The sequence below is a fragment of the Coregonus lavaretus genome (genome assembly GCF_964263955.1).
Source record: "Coregonus lavaretus genome assembly, contig: HAP1_SCAFFOLD_3690, whole genome shotgun sequence".
NCBI classification, from domain to species: Eukaryota; Metazoa; Chordata; class Actinopteri; order Salmoniformes; family Salmonidae; genus Coregonus; species Coregonus lavaretus.
This window is the reverse complement of record NW_028165617.1, coordinates 1-20,000: the sequence shown is the minus strand read 5'-3', so window position 1 is coordinate 20,000 and position 20,000 is coordinate 1. Positions and strand designations below refer to the sequence as shown.

General features: G+C 45.6%; 1 protein-coding gene across 3 annotated transcripts in view; it reads left to right on the top strand.

Annotated features, from left to right (window-relative positions):
- The window catches only part of LOC311115672 (polypyrimidine tract-binding protein 3-like), a 50,458-nt gene extending 30,529 nt beyond the window's left edge, over positions 1 to 19,929 (top strand). Inside the window, exons 5-7 of one of the 3 annotated variants that reach the window (XM_084190833.1) lie at positions 15,732 to 15,806; positions 16,595 to 16,731; positions 19,479 to 19,929. In XM_084190833.1, coding sequence (XP_084046959.1) covers positions 15,732 to 15,806; positions 16,595 to 16,731; positions 19,479 to 19,526 — 260 coding nt within the window. In that variant the 3' untranslated portion in view covers positions 19,527 to 19,929. Of the gene's footprint in view, positions 1 to 15,731; positions 15,807 to 16,555; positions 16,732 to 19,478 lie in introns of all 3 variants that reach the window. The other 2 variants (XM_084190832.1, XM_084190831.1) reach the window with 2 other exon arrangements.
- Positions 19,930 to 20,000: the final 71 nt, after the last annotated feature.

The following is a 20,000-nucleotide window of genomic DNA, read 5'->3' as shown; positions in this document are numbered from 1 at the left end:
CTGAGTTTGAAGGTAGGCCTTGAAATACATCCACAGGTACACCTCAAATTGACTCAAATTATGTCAATTAGCCTATCAGAAGCTTCTAAAGCCATGACATTTTCTGGAATTTTCCAAATTGTTTAAAGGCACAGTCAACTTAGTGTATGTAAACTTCTGACCCACTGGAATTGTGATACAGTGAATTATAAGTGAAATAATCTGTCTTAACAATTGTTGGAAAAATTACTTGTGTCATGCACAAAGTAGATGTCCTAACCGACTTTCCAAAACTATAGTTTGTTAACAAGAAATTTGTGGAGTGGTTGAAAAACGAGTTTTCATGACTCCAACCTAAGTGTATGTAAACTTCCGACTTCAACTGTACATCCTATGGTTAAGACAAAGCATGAACAAAGAGATCCCTACTAGGCCAGAGGCCAGAAGCCTAGGAAATGTGAAAATACAGTATCATACAAAACGTTTTCCAATGGACAGGATACAGGATGCGAGACCTTCATTCCATTTATACCAGATCTGACTTGTTGGTACTCAAAATCAATTGTTGACCAATTCACAGGTAGTAAAACTAAGATATCCAATCAGATGGAACCAGCCAACGTCCTCTAGGAAGGGGGTCATGTCTATGTTTGATGGCCTGAGGGCGTGGGCTGGGTAGGACAATTGTATACAGTGTCGTCAGAGTTCAAATCAAATCAAATTGTATTTGTCACATGCGCCGAATACAACATAAATGCTTACTTACCAGCCCTTAACCAACAATGCAGTTAAAGTTGTTCACTCTGAACAACTACAAGGAACCACAGAGATCATACATCCATATAGAGTAGATAGCTTCAGAGTTCTATTCAGAGGACACGTTTTAGATAAATACCAAACATGGATGCAAAAGTGTTATTCTAACACACATTTCTGTTTCTTCCAGGTGACAGAGAGCATATACACTATATATACAAATATACACTACCAGTCAAAAGTTTGGACACACCTACTCATTCAAGGGTTTTTCTTTATTTTTTACTATTTTCTACATTGTAGAATAATAGTGAAGACATCAAAACTATGAAATAACACATATGGAATCATGTAGTAACCAAACAAAGTGTTAAACAAATATTTTATATTTGAGATTCTTCAAATAGCCACCCTTTGCCTAGATGACAGCTTTGCACACTCTTGGCATTCTCTCAACCAGCTTCATGAGGTAGTCACCTGGAATGCATTTCAATTAACAGGTGTGCCTTGTTAAAAGTTAATTTGTAAAATTTCTTTCCTTCTTAATGCGTTTGAGCCAATCAGTTGTGTTGTGACAAGGTATGGGGGGTATACAGAAGATAGCCCTATTTGGTAAAACACCAAGTCCATTTTATGGCAAGAACAGCTCAAATAAGCAAAGAGAAACGACAGTCCACCATTACTTTAAGACATGAAGGTCAGTCAATACGGAACATTTCAAGAACTTTGAAAGTTTCTTCAAGTGCAGTCGCAAAAACCATCAAGCACTATGATGAAACTGGCTCTCATGAGGACCACCACAGGAATGGAAGACCCAGAGTTAACTCTGCTGCAGAGGACAAGTTCATTAGAGTTACCAGCCTCAGAAATTGCAGCCCAAATAAATGGTTCACAGAGTTCAAGTCAACATCAACTGTTCAGAGGGGACTGTGTGAATCAGGCCTTCATGGTCGAATTGCTGCAAAGAAACTACTAAAGGACACCAATAAGAAGAAGAATGACGAGCAATGGACATTAGACCGGTGGAAATTTGTCCTTTGGTCTGGGGTCCAAATTGGAGATTTTTGGTTCCAACCGCCATGTCTTTGTGAGACGCGGTGTGGGTGAACGGATGATCTCCGCATGTATATTTCCCACCGTAAAGCATGGAGGAGGAGGTGTTATGATGCGGGGGTGCTTTGCTGGTGACACTGTCTGTGATTTATTTAGAATTCAAGGCACACTTAACCAACATGGCTACCACAGCATTCTGCAGCGATACGCCATCCCATTTGGTTTGGCCTTAGTGGGACTATCATTTGTTTTTCAACAGGACAATGACCCAACACACCTCCAGGCTGTGTAAGGGCTATTTGACCAAGAAGGAGAGTGATGGAGTGCTGCATCAGATGACCAGGCCTCTACAATCCCCCGACCTAAACCAAATTGAGAGGGTTTGGGATGAGTCGGACATCAGAGTGAAGGAAAAGTGAAGTCCGACGGACAAATCTGGGTTAGGCAGATGCCAGGAGAACGTTACCTGCCCCAATGAATAGTGCCAACTGTAAAGTTTGGTGGAGGAGGAACAGTGGTCTGGGGCTGTTTTTCATGGTTCGGGCTAGGCCTGTTAGTTCCAGAGAAGGAAAATCTTAACACTACAGCATACAAAGACGTTTCTAGATGATTCAGTGCTTCCAACTTTGTGGCAACAGTTTGGGGAAGGCCCTTTCCTGTTTCAGCATGACAACGCCCCTGTCGTGGAAGTTCTACTTTAACAACAAGGTCAATCACCAATCAGGATACTTTACTCAAAACGTATTAATAAAGGGAGCAGGTCACACCACACACACAAATGAATAGAGTGAGTGCTCTGCATTAATGAGGCTGGTCGACCCAACACCCTTGAGTGTTGGGCCTAGAGCTCTGACATACAGAGATAAACAGAGGTCTTATATAGTGGACCTAAAAATGTTTAGTCATGTGTATCGGTTCATAGCGCACAAAAAAGTGATAACGTTAGTTCCGTTTCACCTCACATCTCCGCACAGCTGTGGAAGATAACAGAAGAACAGTATGAACTGAGGCACTGTGGTCACTTCTCAGACCAAGTTTTAACTCCCGTCCTTGACGATACGCACAAACCAGCTGCAGGGGGCAGAGAGTGGAACCAACCCTTCTCAGAGGCACAGTATTGCAAGTTATCAAAATCTCTTTACCAATGTTAAGCATATATTGATATAAAACAAAGCAGGTCATTTTTACTCGGACAGCCCTCGTGCACAAAAGCGAGGTCCGCACAGAAAATAGTTTTGTCGAGATCGGTGTGGAAGAAGTTGACTGGCCTGCACAGAGCCCTGACCTCAACCCCATCGAACGCCTTTGGGATGAATTGGAACGCCGACTGCGAGCCAGGCGTAATCGCCCAACATCAGTGCCCGACCTCACTAATACTGTTGTGGCTGAATGGAAGCAAGTCCCCACAGCAATGTTCCAACATCTAGTGGAAAAGCCTTCCCAGAAGAGTGGAGGCTGTTATAGCAGCAAAGGGGGGGGACCAACTCCATATTAATGCCCATGATATTGGAATGAGATGTTCGACAAGCAGGTATCCACATACTTTTGGTCATGTGGTGTTGATTAGGGCTGAGCCTGCAGTAATACCTACCCTTACAGAAAAACCACACGATTTCACATGGAAAATCACATGATTTCACGTGACATTTCCACATGTTTTGCACATGTGAAATTGTTATGTGATGATATTTTCACATGAAGTTTCACATGGGATCACATGACCTTTCACGGGTGATGTAAACAAAAATGTATCATTATGATACACACAGTGCTTTTACCACACATATTTGAATTGTGTATGTTCATTTATTCAGTAATTATGTCCTTGCCTGGGATTTGAACTCACAACCTCTTGGTTCACAGCATTCCAATCTTCCTGCTACACCACCATGTTTGTGTCAAGTACAGATTTCACCTGAATTGCTACACTTTGAACTTCTAAGTAAACCTCAGCCTTGTTAAAAATACACTGAAGAAAAAAACCATGATATTTATCATAGCGATTAAGGAGTAACGTTAAAACAGAATAATATGCCAACATTAGACGACTAATACTGAACACAAACTACTGGAATAAGTCAATGAGAGAATAGTCAGATGAACTGAGAATTACAATAGCAGTGCAGATGGCACTCTTTAACTAAGTGCAGAGAGGTATTATAGGTGGGGTGGCAGGTGGCTTAGTGGTTAAGAGCGTTGTGCCAGTAACCGAAAGGTCGCTGGTTCTAATCCCTGAGCCGACTAGGTGAAAAATCTGTCGATGTGTCCTTGAGCAAGGCACTTAACCCTAATTGCTCTGGATAAGAGCGTCTGCTAAATGACTTAAATGTGTAGGGAATGCCACAGGCTTTGTAGCACAGCAGGAAGATCAGCATACTTCAGCTCTGGAGGCTGTGAGTTCATATCCCAGGTGGGGTTGTATTTTAGCTGAACAGCGATAACACATGGAATCGCACATTTGAAAACGGTGATCACATGTGAAATGTTTTCACATGATTTCACATTTGACATGTGAAATCATGTGATTTTTTTCCACATCTGAAATTAGGTTGTTCAACATGTGATGACATGAAACTACAGTGTTAGCCATTGCTGTTCATTTGTGGTACATTTTTGTCATTATACGGTAATCCTATTTCTACAGTAGGATACTGTATTTCTACAGTAGGATACTGTATTAGTGTTTTTATATTTACTGTCAATGCACTTGGGAACTTTTTAGCCCATCCTGTAAATTAAATTGGCATGCATCACTTGCAATTGCATTTAAACTTAAAGGATACTTTAGATGCGCTTATGGCACAAACTGTAATGAATTAATAACTGTAATTTTATAATTAAGTTATAATTTATTTATTTAAGTTACCGGCTACTGAGTTGCGGTGAAAATAGTTGTATTTCTATTTTAATGTATTTGAACAGCTGAACTGTATTTTGTCAGTAATTGACTGGGACTTAAATGGATTTGATCTCAACATTGGTTAGCACACTTGGGATGCAGCCACAACTGGGATTTGATCTCACAACCTCTTAAATGACAGAAACCTGAATTCCTGCTTCGCAAACAAGGTCTGTGCCCATGACAGAGATCAGCAATAGATTTATTGGCAAGAATACATCTCTGCACTTTGCTGAAAGTTGGCTGGAATCAAGTCAATAATGCTCAAGGACACTTTACTTTTACTAAGGCCTAGATTCAATCAGATCAAGCATAAACACTTGATAGCCGACACCCACATACAGTGGGGGAAAAAAGTATTTAGTCAGCCACCAATGGTCCAAGTTCTCCCACTTAAAAAGATGAGAGAGGCCTGTAATTTTCATCATAGGTACACGACAACTATGACAGACAAATTGAGAGAAAAAAATTCCAGAAATTCACATTGTAGGATTTTTAATAAATTTATTAGCAAATTAGGGTGGAAAATAAGTATTTGGTCACCTACAAACAAGCAAGATTTCTGGCTCTCACAGACCTTTAACTTCTTCTTTAAGAGGCTCCTCTGTCCTCCACTCGTTACCTGTATTAATGGCACCTGTTTGAACTTGTTATCAGTATAAAAGACACCTGTCCACAACCTCAAACAGTCACACTCCAAACTCCACTATGGCCAAGACCAAAGAGCTGTCAAAGGACACCAGAAACAAAATTGTAGACCTGCACCAGGCTGGGAAGACTGAATCTGCAATAGGTAAGCAGCTTGGTTCGAAGAAATCAACTGTGGGAGCAATTATTAGGAAATGGAAGACATACAAGACCACTGATAATCTCCCTCGATCTGGGTCTCCACGCAAGATCTCACCCTGTGGGGTCAAAAGGATCACAAGAACGGTGAGCAAAAATCCCAGAACCACACGGGGGGACCTAGTGAATGACCTGCAGAGAGCTGGGACCAAAGTAACAAAGCCTACCATCAGTAACACACTACGCCGCCAGGGACTCAAATCCTGCAGTGCCAGACGTGTCCCCCTGCTTAAGCCAGTACATGTCCAGGCCCGTCTGAAGTTTGCTAGAGTGCATTTGGATGATCCAGAAGAGGATTGGGAGAATGTCATATGATCAGATGAAACCAAAATAGAACTTTTTGGTAAAAACTCAACTCGTCGTGTTTGGAGGACAAAGAATGCTGAGTTGCATCCAAAGAACACCATACCTACTGTGAAGCATGGGGGTGGAAACATCATGCTTTGGGGCTGTTTTTCTGCAAAGGGACCAGGACGACTGATCCGTGTAAAGGAAAGAATGAATGGGGCCATGTATCGTGAGATTTTCAGTGAAAACCTCCTTCTATCAGCAAGGGCATTGAAGATGAAACGTGGCTGGGTCTTTCAGCATGACAATGATCCCAAACACACCGCCCGGGCAACGAAGGAGTGGCTTCGTAAGAAGCATTTCAAGGTCCTGGAGTGGCCTAGCCAGTCTCCAGATCTCAACCCCATAGAAAATCTTTGGAGGGAGTTGAAAGTCCGTGTTGCCCAGCGACAGCCCCAAAACATCACTGGTCTAGAGGAGATCTGCATGGAGGAATGGGCCAAAATACCAGCAACAGTGTGTGAAAACCTTGTGAAGACTTACAGAAAACGTTTGACCTGTGTCATTGCCAACAAACGGTATATAACAAAGTATTGAGAAACTTTTGTTATTGACCAAATACTTATTTTCCACCATAATTTGCAAATAAATTCATTAAAAATCCTACAATGTGATTTTCTGGATTTTTTTCTTCTCATTTTGTCTGTCATAGTTGACGTGTACCTATGATGAAAATTACAGGCCTCTCTCATCTTTTTAAGTGGGAGAACTTGCACAATTGGTGGCTGACTAAATACTTTTTTCCCCACTGTAGCTAGTGTTTTTGAGCTGTCAAATCGGTGAGCGGCTGTGGAACATTTCAGTGTTCCAACGAGGCTGCATGGGATTTCTCTTAATGCAGCCAATGGCAATTTTCATTTTACTCATTTAGCAGACGCTCTTATCCAGAACGACTTACAGTTAGTGCATACATAATTTTATTTTTTATACTGACCCTCTGTGGGAATTGAACCCACAACCCTGGCGTTGCAAAAAATGCTCTACCAACTGAGCTACATCCCTGCCGGCCATTCCCTCCCCTACCCTGGACGACGCTGGGCCAATTGTGCGCCGCCCCCATGGGTCTCCCGGTCGTGGCCAACAGAGCCTGGATTCAAACCAGGATCTCTAGTGGCACAGCTAGCACTGCGATGCAGTGCCTTAGACCACCGCTCCACTCGGGAGATATAACGCATGTGCTTGTGGATTTTACAGCTCTGACCCAGTTCTACCTCCGACACCGCCAAAACAATGCGGGTCTCTGCAAGCACAGATCTGATAGAATCTAGCCCTGAGTGTTCATAAACGCTCTCAGGATATGAACTCGCGACCTTTTGGTCTGGAGCGGCTTAATGTCTCTGCAGGGCCACCAGATGGTTATTAGTTACCAAGAACACTGAGTGTACAAAACATTAAGAACACCTGCTCTTTCCATGACTGACCAGGTGAAAGCTATGATCCCTTATTGATGTCACTTGTTAAATCCACTTCAATCAGTGTAGATGAAGGGGAGGAGACAGGTTAAAGAAGGATTTTTAAGCCTTGAGACAATTGAGACTTGGTGTTCAACCTTCCCAAGTTCTCTCACGTCACCCCCCTCCTCCGCACACTCCACTGGCTTCCAGTTGAAGCTCGCATCCGCTACAAGACCATGGTGCTTGCCTATGGAGCAGTGAGGGGAACGGCACCTCTGTACCTTCAGGCTCTGATCAGTCCCTACACCCAAACGAGGGCATTGCGTTCATCCACCTCTGGCCTGCTGGCTCCCCTTCCTCTGCGGAAGCATAGTTCCCGCTCAGCCCAGTCAAAACTGTTCGCTGCTCTGGCACCCCAATGGTGGAACAAGCTCCCTCACGACGCCAGGACAGCGGAGTCACTCACCACCTTCCGGAGACACTTGAAACCCCACCTCTTTAAGGAATACCTGGGATAGGATAAAGTAATCCTTCTACCCCCCCCCCCCCCCCCCCAAATTGTAAAGTGGTTATCCCACTGGCTATAGGGTGAACGCACCAATTTGTGAGTCGCTCTGGCTAAGAGCGTCTGCTAAATGACGTTAATGTGCCCTTGAGCAAGGCACTTAACCCTAATTGCTCCTGTAAGTCGCTCTGGATAAGAGCGTCTGCTAAATGACTAAAATGTAAATGTAAATGTGTATGTGTGCCATCCAGAGGGTGAATGGTCAAGACAAAATATTTACGTGCCTTTGAACGGGGTATGGTAGTAGGTGCCAGGCGCACCGGTTTGTGTCACATGTTGAAATGTTGCATCCCCATGTTGTCACATTTATTTCATATTTGGGTGGGTTCGATTCCCACGGGGGGCCAGGGGGGTCAATATGAAAATGTATGCACTCACTTAACTGTAAGTCGCTCTGGATAAGAGCGTCTGCTAAATGACTTAAAATGTAAATGTAAATGTAAATATTTATTTCACGAGATCATGTTCGTACATGTTGCTTCACATGTTGTCACATTAACTTCACATTAAATCACGTGATCACGTGAAATTCTTGTGGTTTTTCCGTAACGGTAGACAGGGAAGTTATAGCTGTGTGTTGTTGCCTGGTTCCCTGGTTTGCTGCCTGTCTGATGATGATGATGATGATGATGATGATGATGGTCCTGCGTATATCAGCTCGCAGCACACTGCAGCACATCAGACGGCTGCCTTTATCACTATAGAAAGCCCACAAAGGCTATCAGAGGAGGCTGGTGGGAGGAGCTATGGGAGGACGGGGTAATTGTAAGGGCTGGAATGGAATAAATGTGTGGCTGTGTCTGTGTGTGTCTTTGTGTCTGTCCGTCTGTGTGTGTGTGTGTGTGTGTGTGTGTGTGTGTGTGTGTGTGTGTGTGTGTGTGTGTGTGTGTGTGTGTGTGTGTGTGTGTGTGTGTGTGTGTGTGTGTGTGTGTGTGTGTGTGTGTGTGTTTATCAGTACCTCCAGCAGCCCTCTGCTCAGACAGCTCTGCTGATTTATAGAGCAGCCTGGGACAACAACATCTATCACAACCCACACGCTCGTAATCACACACACACACACAAACACACACACACACACACACACACACACACACACACACACACACACACACACACACACATACAGACACACAGACACACATACAGACACACATACAGACACACACACAGACTCACAGACACACACACATACAGACACAAAATACTTTATTTGAATCCCCAAATCATAATTCATACCATAAGGATTGTACTGTTTCAGGACAGAGATATCTGGACTCCTATCAAATAAAATAAAATAAAATTGTATTTGTCACATGCGCCGAATACAACAGGTGTAGACCTTACAGTGAAATGCTTACTTACAAGCCCTTAACCAACAATGCAGTTTTAAGAAAGAATACCAAAAAGAAATCACACAAAAAATACAATATAAAATACGAAATAAAAGTAACAAATAATTAAAGAGCAGCAGTAAAAATAACAATAGCGAGGCTATATACAGGGGGTACCGCTACCGAGGCAATGTGCGGGGGGCACCGGTTAGTCGAGGTAATTGAGGTAATATGTACATGTAGGTAGAGTTAAAGTGACTATGCATAGATAATAAACAGAGAGTAGCAGCAGCGTAAAAGAGGGGGTGGGGGGACACAATGCAAATAGTCCGGGTAGCCATTTGATTACCTGTGCAGGAGTCTTATGGCTTGGGGGTAGAAGCTGTTAAGAAGCCTTTTGGACCTAGACTTGGCGCTCCGGTACCGCTTGCTGTGTGGTAGCAGAGAGAGCAGTCTATGACTAGGGTGGCTGGAGTCTTTGACAATTTTTATGGCCTTCCTCTGACACCGCCTGGTATAGAGGTCCTGGATGGCAGGAAGCTTGGCCCCAGTGATGTACTGGGCCGTACGCACTACCCTCTGTAGTGCCTTGTGGTCGGAGGCCGAGCAGTTGCCATACCAGGCGGTGATGCAACCAGTCAGGATGCTCTCGATGGTGCAGCTGTATAACCTTTTGAGGATCTGAGGACCCATGCCAAATCTTTTTAGTCTCCTTATGGGGAGTAGGTTTTGTGAACATGGCCCAGACTGCTATCTGAAGGCTAGGTACTGTCAGCCTGTTATCTGAAGGCTAGGTACTGTCAGCCTGTTATCTGAAGGCTAGGTACTGTCAGCCTGTTATCTGAAGGCTAGGTACTGTCAGCCTGTAGACATGGCCCAGACTGCTATCTGAAGGCTAGGTACTGTCAGCCTGTTATCTGAAGGCTAGGTACTGTCAGCCTGTTATCTGAAGGCTAGGTACTGTCAGCCTGTTATCTGAAGGCTAGGTACTGTCAGCCTGTAGACATGGCCCATACTTCCCAATAGCAAAGCCTGCACTGATATCCGAGGCTGTCCAAGCGTGACGCGAGGGGCAGGTATATAAGCAGCTTGTTAGAAAAGGCCTGCTCCATGTAGCAGTCAAACTCAGCACCTCCCTCTGGCCTCCTCCCACAACAACAATATCTGGCTTATTCGGCATACAAGAAAACACATTATCAGCAACATCAAAGCAAGCTCCTCTGACGAGATAATGGCCACGTCTGTGCCGCGTAGCAGTCGAGCTGGATAAATGGTATTCTAAGGACCGCCCCTTTGAGGTAACGTTGCACTGATATCCGAGGCTGTCCAAGCGTGACGCGAGGGGCAGGTATATAAGCAGCTTGTTAGAAAAGGCCTGCTCCATGTAGCAGTCAAACTCAGCACCTCCCTCTGGCCTCCTCCCACAACAACAATATCTGGCTTATTCGGCATACAAGAAAACACATTATCAGCAACATCAAAGCAAGCTCCTCTGACGAGATAATGGCCACGTCTGTGCCGCGTAGCAGTCGAGCTGGATAAATGGTATTCTAAGGACCGCCCCTTTGAGGTAACGTTGCACTGATATCCGAGGCTGTCCAAGCGTGACGCGAGGGGCAGGTATATAAGCAGCTTGTTAGAAAAGGCCTGCTCCATGTAGCAGTCAAACTCAGCACCTCCCTCTGGCCTCCTCCCACAACAACAATATCTGGCTTATGATGCATAACAATAGTGATAATAATAATAATAATGATGCAGCCGACCACCAGAGGGAGGCAAATACACGTTTATTCGACAGAGGACCTTTACATGGTCCTAGGAAGGTCTGGATGGCTGTCTTCTGACTTATAAAATGGAAATCAATCAAATAAGTCATGTAAACATATATACACTGCTCAAAAAAATAAAGGGAACACTAAAATAACACATCCTAGATCTGAATGAATGAAATAATCTTATTAAATACTTTTTTCTTTACATAGTTGAATGTGCTGACAACAAAATCACACAAAAATTATCAATGGAAATCAAATTTATCAACCCATGGAGGTCTGGATTTGGAGTCACCCTCAAAATTAAAGTGGAAAACCACACTACAGGCTGATCCAACTTTGATGTAATGTCCTTAAAACAAATCAAAATGAGGCTCAGTAGTGTGTGTGGCCTCCACGTGCCTGTATGACCTCCCTACAATGCCTGGGCATGCTCCTGATGAGGTGGCGGATGGTCTCCTGAGGGATCTCCTCCCAGACCTGGACTAAAGCATCCGCCAACTCCTGGACAGTCTGTGGTGCAACGTGGCATTGGTGGATGGAGCGAGACATGATGTCCCAGATGTGCTCAATTGGATTCAGGTCTGGGGAACAGGCAGGCCAGTCCATAGCATCAATGCCTTCCTCTTGCAGGAACTGCTGACACACTCCAGCCACATGAGGTCTAGCATTGTCTTGCATTAGGAGGAACCCAGGGCCAACCTCACAAGGGGTCTGAGGATCTCATCTCGGTACCTAATGGCAGTCAGGCTACCTCTGGCGAGCACATGGAGGGCTGTGCGGCCCCCCAAAGAAATGCCACCCCACACCATGACTGACCCACCGCCAAACCGGTCATGCTGGAGGATGTTGCAGGCAGCAGAACGTTCTCCACGGCGTCTCCAGACTCTGTCACGTCTGTCACATGTGCTCAGTGTGAACCTGCTTTCATCTGTGAAGAGCACAGGGCGCCAGTGGCGAATTTGCCAATCTTGGTGTTCTCTGGCAAATGCCAAACGTCCTGCACGGTGTTGGGCTGTAAGCACAACCCCCACCTGTGGACGTCAGGCCCTCATACCACCCTCATGGTGTCTGTTTCTGACCGTTTGAGCAGACACATGCACATTTGTGGCCTGCTGGAGGTCATTTTGCAGGGCTCTGGCAGTGCTCCTCCTACTCCTCCTTGCACAAAGGCGGAGGTAGCGGTCCTGCTGCTGGGTTGTTGCCCTCCTACGGCCTCCTCCACGTCTCATGATGTACTGGCCTGTCTCCTGGTAGCGCCTCCATGCTCTGGACACTACGCTGACAGACACAGCAAACCTTCTTGCCACAGCTCGCATTGATGTGCCATCCTGGATGAGCTGCACTACCTGAGCCACTTGTGTGGGTTGTAGACTCCGTCTCATGCTACCACTAGAGTGAAAGCACCGCCAGCATTCAAAAGTGACCAAAACATCAGCCAGGAAGCATAGGAACTGAGAAGTGGTCTGTGGTCACCACCTGCAGAACCACTCCTTTATTGGGGGTGTCTTGCTAATTGCCTATAATTTCCACCTGTTGTCTATCCCATTTGCACAACAGCATGTGAAATGTATTGTCAATCAGTGTTGCTTCCTAAGTGGACAGTTTGATTTCACAGAAGTGTGATTGACTTGGACTTACATTGTGTTGTTTAAGTGTTCCCTTTATTTTTTTGAGCAGTGTAGTTATAATGCACAGTAATACTGTTTGGTGCTATTATCAAACCATCCGGGAAAAACTCTGGAAATGAATACAAAAAACGACGTTTTAAAGTTAAATATTAGCTTTTGTTTGAAGCCGAAAAAGACAGGAAATTCAAAAAAGGGGTGTGTGTGTGTGTGTGTGTGTGTGTGTGTGTGTGTGTGTCTGTGTGTGTGTGTGTGTCTGTGTGTGTGTGTGTGTCTGTGTGTGTGTATGTGTGTGTGTGTGTGTGTGTGTGTGTGTCTGTGTGTGTGTGTCTGTGTCTGTGTCTGTGTGTGTGTGTGTGTGTGTTTGTGTGTGTGTGTGTGTGTGTGTGTGTGTGTGTCTGTGTGTGTGTGTGTGTGTGTGTGTGTGTCTGTGTCTGTGTCTGTGTCTGTGTCTGTGTCTGTGTGTGTGTGTGTGTGTGTGTGTGTGTGTGTGTGTGTGTGTGTGTGTGTGTGTGTGTGTTCCTCAACTTGTAGCGGTTTGTCACTCAGTCAGATTGTGCATCAGCGTTTCATCTTGTTCCCCTCCGTTGCCCCGCGTGTTAGATATTATGCCCATTGATAGTGAACGTCCATGTCGTTTATCACAGCAGTAGGCAGCAGCAATATAAATGACTGAAAACATTAGAGGAAAAGCCATCGGGTGAAACTATCCAATCAGAGCAGCAGGATCAACGTACAGCCCGTAAACTGGCCAGTTGAGTTTAGACCACGTAGAACCTCACACATGACTGACTGACATGAGAAAGATGCGGAAATTATATATATTTTTAGATCACGGATAATTACAAAAAATACTCTGATCACAATCGTATCCAGAAATTTGCCCCTTACAATACTCGTTTTGTCAGACTACTTGCACACCTCTAATACAGTACTCTAGCAGTAGTCAAGCTGCTTATGCTGAAAAGCATTGTTAGTGCATAAGGTCAAATTAAGGACAAAAGCTAATATTTCATTTAAAACCGTGTTTTTCTTTATAAATTGGCCTTGGCTAAAAGTGCACTAAATAGCAAATAGAGCCCAGGTTGAACCAACCCTCATCATGTGTTGTTGTTTGAGACACCTAGCTCTCTGCTGTCACGAAACGGATTGGTTCTGTAGTGTAACAAGAGAAGAGACTGGTTGCGTCCCAAATCACACCTTATGCCCTATATAGTGCACTATTTAGGGAATAGAGTCCCAAATCACACCTTATGCCCTATATAGTGCACTATTTAGGGAATAGAGTCCCATTTGGGTCTCCTGTCTGGCAGGAAGGAATGCTTGTAGGGATTAAAGTTTATGAACATTCTTCTTTAATGAACTGTAAACCTTCCAACATTTCATTTCCTGTATTGGCAGCCTAACAACCCCCATTTCCTGTATTGGCAGCCTAACAACCCCCATTTCCTGTATTGGCAGCCTAACAACCCCCATTTCCTGTATTGGCAGCCTAACAACCCCCATTTCCTGTATTGGCAGCCAAACAACCCCCATTTCCTGTATTGGCAGCCTAACAACCCCCATTTCCTGTATTGGCAGCCTAACAACCCCCATTTCCTGTATTGGCAGCCAAACAACCCCCATTTCCTGTATTTGCAGCCAAACAACCCCCATTTCCTGTATTGGCAGCCCAACAACCCCCATGTCCTGTATTGGCAGCACAAACAACCCCCATTTCCTGTATTGGCAGCACAACAACCCCCATTTCCTGTATAGGCAGCCAAAACAACCCCCATTTCCTGTATTGGCAGCCCAATTGAAAAGCAATGTCCCCTTTTGGGATTGCTTTGTGAGCAACGCGTGTCATATGGAAGAGGCTACTGTTTGTAGGGGGCTTGAATTTGAAATGTTTTCTTTGAACGTTCATAATGTGGAACAAGCTCCCTCACGACGCCAGGACAGCGGAGTCACTCACCACCTTCCGGAGACATTTGAAACCCCACCTCTTTAAGGAATACCTGGGATAGGATAAAGTAATCCTTCTACCCCCCCTTACCCCACCCCCCCCCCCAAAAAAAAAAAAAGAAAAAAGAAAAAGTGGTTATCCCACTGGCTATGAGGTGAATGCACCTATTTGTAAGTCGCTCTGGATAAGAGCGTCTGCTAAATGACGTAAATGTAAATGTAAATGTAATGTTGTGGATGGTATGTCTCTGCTAGTGATCACATGTCTCTGTGTGTTCTCGGGAGTTGTTCCACTGTGCTTTCACTTCTGCTTTACAGTGGTTTAAAGTACTTAAGTAAAACATATTTTAAAGTACTGCTTAAGTTGTTTTTTCCTTTACTATTTATACTTTTGATTACTTTTACTTTTACTTCACTACATTCCTAAATAAAATGATGTACTTTTTACTCCATGCATTTTCCCTGACACCCAAAAGTACTCGTTACATTTTGAATGTTTAGCAGGACGACAGGACAAGGGTCCAATTCACACACTTATCAAGAGAACATCCCTGGTCATCCTTACTGCCTCTGATCTGGCGGACTCACTAAACACACGTGGTTCATTTGTAAATTATGTCTGAGTGTTGGAGTGTGCCCCTGGCTATCTGTAAATTATGTCTGAGTGTTGGAGTGTGCCCCTGGCTATCTGTAAATTATGTCTGAGTGTTGGAGTGTTCCCCTGGCTATCTGTAAATTATGTCTGAGTGTTGGAGTGTTCCCCTGGCTATCTGTACATTATGTCTGAGTGTTGGAGTGTGCCCCTGGCTATCTGTAAATTATGCCTGAGTGTTGGAGTGTGCCCCTGGCTATCTGTAAATTATGTCTGAGTGTTGGAGTGTTCCCCTGGCTATCCTTAAAAAAAGAAAATGGTGCCGTCTGGTTTGCTTAATATAAGGAATTTGAAATTATTTATACTTTCACTTTTACTTTTGATACTTCAGTATATTTAAAACCCAATACTTTTAGACTTTAACTCAAGTAGCATTTTACTGGGTGACTTTCACTTTTACTTGAGTCATTTTCTATTAAGATATCTTTACTTTTACTCAAGTATGACAGTTGGGTACTTTCTCCACCACTGCTGCTTTGTTTGCCCTTTGGGGTCTAGGGCAAGTTACTGTTAAGCACTTTGTGACAACTGCTGATGTAATTTGATTGATTGTGTTTCCAGGTGCTCCAGGTATCATCTCTTCGCCTTACGCTGGGGCAGCAGGTTTTGGCCCCTCTATCGGATTCCCCCAAGCAGGTAGGTTCCACCCCACTATCACCCTCCTCCAGCCCCATACCCCCTATACAGGTAGGTTCCACCCCACTATCACCCTCTTCCAGCCCCATCTCCTCCACTCCTCCTACTGACCCTCCCCCCTCCCCTCCCCTCCCACCTCCCCTCCCCTCTCTCCTCCACTCCTCCTACTGACCCTGGGCCCTCCCCCCTCCCCTCCCCTCCCTCCTCCACTCCTCCTACTGACCCTCCCCCCTCCCCTCCCCTCCCCTCCCCTCCCCTCCCCTCCCCTCCCTCCTCCATTCCACCTACTGACCCTGGGCCCCCTCCCCTCCCCTCCCCTCCCCTCCCCTCCCCTCCCCTCCCCTCCCCTCCCCTCCCTCCTCCACTCCTCCTACTGACCCTCCCCCCTCCCCTCCCCCCTCCCCTCCCTCCTCCATTCCTCCTACTGACCCTGGGCCCCCTCCCCTCCCCTCCCCTCCCCTCCCCTCCCCTCCCCTCCCCTCCCCTCCCTCCTCCACTCCTCCTACTGACCCTCCCCCCTCCCCTCCCCTCCCCCCTCCCCTCCCCCCTCCACTCCTCCTACTGACCCTGGGCCCTCCCCCCTCCCCTCCCGTCCCCTCTCCCGTCCCCTCCCCCCTCCCCTCCCCTCCCACCTCCCCTCCCCTCCCCCCTCCATTCCTCCTACTGACCCTGGGCCCTCCCCCTCCTCCCTCCCCTCCCCTCCCTCCTCCACTACTCCTACTGACCCTGGGCCCTCCTCCCTCCTCTAGTAGGCCCGCCCTTTGACCTGCTATCGTGCGTGCCCCCAGGTCTGTCCATGCACACGATGACCGGCGCTCTGGGACCCCTCGCCATGCCAGGCTCAGTCTCGGGACGGATGACCCTACACGGCATGGCGCCCATCGCTGTTCACTCCGTTCTCCTTGTCTCCAACCTCAACCCTGATGTGAGTGACCCCCGACCCCCCTGTGACCCTCCGACCCCCCTGTGACCCCCTCAACTCCTCTTTATTGTTTGTGCTCTTGCCAACGCCATTGCTCAATGTCAAGCTAAACATTTGGCATTACAATGAGTGACAAAGAGTTGACATGATAGCACAAACAGATCTGGGACCAGGCAAAACTCTCAGAACATGCCACACACCAACCCACCCAATACAGACATACTGTGGCTTCCGAAAGTATTCACCCCCCTTGGCATTTTTCCTATTTTGTTGCCTTACAACCTGGAATTAAAATGGATTTTTGGGGGGTTTGTATCATTTGATTTACACAACATTTCTACCACTTTGAAGATGCAAAATATGTTTTATTATGAAACAAACAAGAAATAATACAAAAAACTGAAAACTTGAGCGTGCATAACGATTCACCCCCCCCCAAAGTCAATACTTTGTAGAGCCACCTTTTGTAGCAATTACAGCTGCAAGTCTCTTGGGGTATGTCTCTATAAGCTTGGCACATCTAGCCACTGGGATTTTTGCCCATTCTTCAATGCAAAACTGCTCCAGCTCCTTCAGGTTGGATGGGTTCCGCTGGTGTACAGCAATCTTTAAGTCATACCACAGATTCTCAATTGGATTGAGGTCTGGGCTTTGACTAGGCCATTCCAAGACAATTAAATGTTTCCCCTTAAACCATACTGCTAAAGTGTTGCTTTAGCAGTATGCTTAGGGTCATTGTCCTGCTGGAAGGTGAACCTTCGTCCCAGTCTCAAATCTCTGGAAGACTGAAACAGGTTTCCCTCAAGAATTTCCCTGTATTTAGCGCCATCCATCATTCCTTCAATTCTGACCAGTTTCCAAGTCCCTGCCGATGAAAAACATCCCCACAGCATGATGCTGCCACCTTTTTGATGGCCATAAAGCTAAATTGTAGTCTCATCTGACCAGAGTACCTTCTTCCATATGTTTGGGGAGTCTCCCACATGCCTTTTGGTGAACACCAAACGTGTTTGCTTATTTTTTTCTTTAAGCAATGGCTTTTTTCTGGCCACTCTTCCGTAAAGCCCAGCTCTGTGGAGTGTACGGCTTAAAGTGGTCCTGTGGACAGATACTCCAATCTCCGCTGTGGAGCTTTGCAGCTCCTTCAGGGTTATCTTTGGTCTCTTTGTTGCCTCTCTGATTAATGCCCTCCTTGCCTGGTCCGTGAGTTTTGGTCTTGGCAGGTTTGTTGTGGTGCCATATTCTTTAAATTTTTTAATAATGATTTAATGGTGCTCCGTGGGATGTTCAAAGTTTCAGATATTTTTTTATAACCCAACCCTGATCTGTACTTCTCCACAACTTTGTCCCTGACCTGTTTGGAGAGCTCCTTGGTCTTCATGGTGCCGCTTGCTTGGTGGTGCCCCTTGCTTAGTGGTGTTGCGGACTCTGGGGCCTTTCAGAACAGGTGTACATATACTGAGATCATGTGACAGATCATGTGACACTTAGATTGCACACAGGTGGACTTTATTTAACTAATTATGTGACTTCTGAAGGTAATTGGTTGCACCAGATCTTATTTAGGGGCTTCATTGCAAAGGGAGTGAATACATATGCACGCACCACTTTTCTGTTATTTATTTTTTTGAATTTTTTGAAACAAGTTCTTTTTTTCATTTCACTTCACCAATTTTAACTATTTTGTGTATGTCCATTCCGTGAAATCCAAATAAAAATCAATTTAAATTACAGGTTGTAATGCAACAAAATAGGAAAAACACCAACGGGGATGAATACTTTTGCAAGGCACTGTAAAATACCAGATAACTAAATGTTACTGACCCGGTGAGAAGTGATACTTTCTAGATAACTAAATGTTACTGACCTGGTGAAAAGTGATACATTCCAGATAACTAAATGTTACTGACCTGGTGAAAAGTGATACATTCCAGATAACTAAATGTTACTGACCTGGTGAAAAGTAATACTTTCTAGATAACTAAATGTTACTGACCTGGTGAAAAGTGATACATTCTAGATAACTAAATGTTACTGACTTGGTGAAAAGTGATACATTCTAGATAACTAAATGTCTGGCTGGTTGGCTGGCTGGCTGGCTTTCTGGCTGGCTGGCTGGCTGGCTGGCTGGTTGGCTGGCTGGCTGGCTGGCTGGCTGGCTGGCTGGCAGGCAGGCTGGCTGGTTGGCTGGCTGTTGGCTGGCTGGCTGGCTGGCTGGCTGGCTGGCTGGCTGGCTGGCTGGTTGGCTGGCTGGCTGGCTGGTTGGCTGGCTGTTGGCTGGCTGGCTGGCTGGCTGGCTGGCTGGCTGGCTGGCTTTCTGGCTGGCTGGCTGGCTGGCTGGCTGGTTGGCTGGCAGGCTGTTGGCTGGCTGGCAGGCTTTCTGTCTGGCTGGGCCACTGTTGGCTGGCTGGCTGGCTGGGCCACTGTTGGCTGGCTGACTGGCTGGGCCACTGTTGGCTGGCTGGCTGGCTGGCTGGCTTTCTGGCTGGCTGGGCCACTGTTGGCTGGCTGGCTGGCTTTCTGGCTGGCTGGCTGGGCCACTGTTGGCTGGGCCACTGTTGGCTGGCTGGCTGGCTGGGCCACTGCTGGCTGTGTGTGATGATGATGATGATGATGATGATGATGATGATGATGATGATGGAAAGAGAAGGAACTTGGTTGGTTTCATTAGAGAACAAAGTGTATCACCACACCACCAGTATTGCCTTCACTTGACCAGTTGTCTGACTTCCTCTTTCTCCTCCCTGCAGAGCATATCACCACATGGACTGTTCATCCTATTTGGTAAGGCCATTTAGGAATGGGTTTGGTTGTCATTCACTGCATAGCTTTGTGTGTGTGTGTGTGTGGCTACCATGGTTACTGTGACTTTTATGCTATCTGTGATTGGCTGATTTAACTCTACCTACATGTACATATTACCTCAATTACCTCGACTAACCTGTACCCCCGCACATTGACTCTGTACCGGTACCCCCTGTATATAGCCTCTCGACTGTTATTTAATTTTACTGCTGCTCTTTAATAATGTTTTATTTAATTTTTTTTACTTATCTATGTTTTACTTAACACTTTTTAAAATTAAAATGGCATTGTTGGTTAAGGGCTTGTAAGTAAGCATTTCACGGTAAGGTCTACACCTGTTGTATTCGGCGCATGTGACAAATAAAATGAAGTATACTTCCTGTCATCTCTGTTTAGAGACTGACATCTGTTGGTCAACCCCTCGATCCCTCTATCTCCCTGTAACACTCTGCATTATACAATGCAGA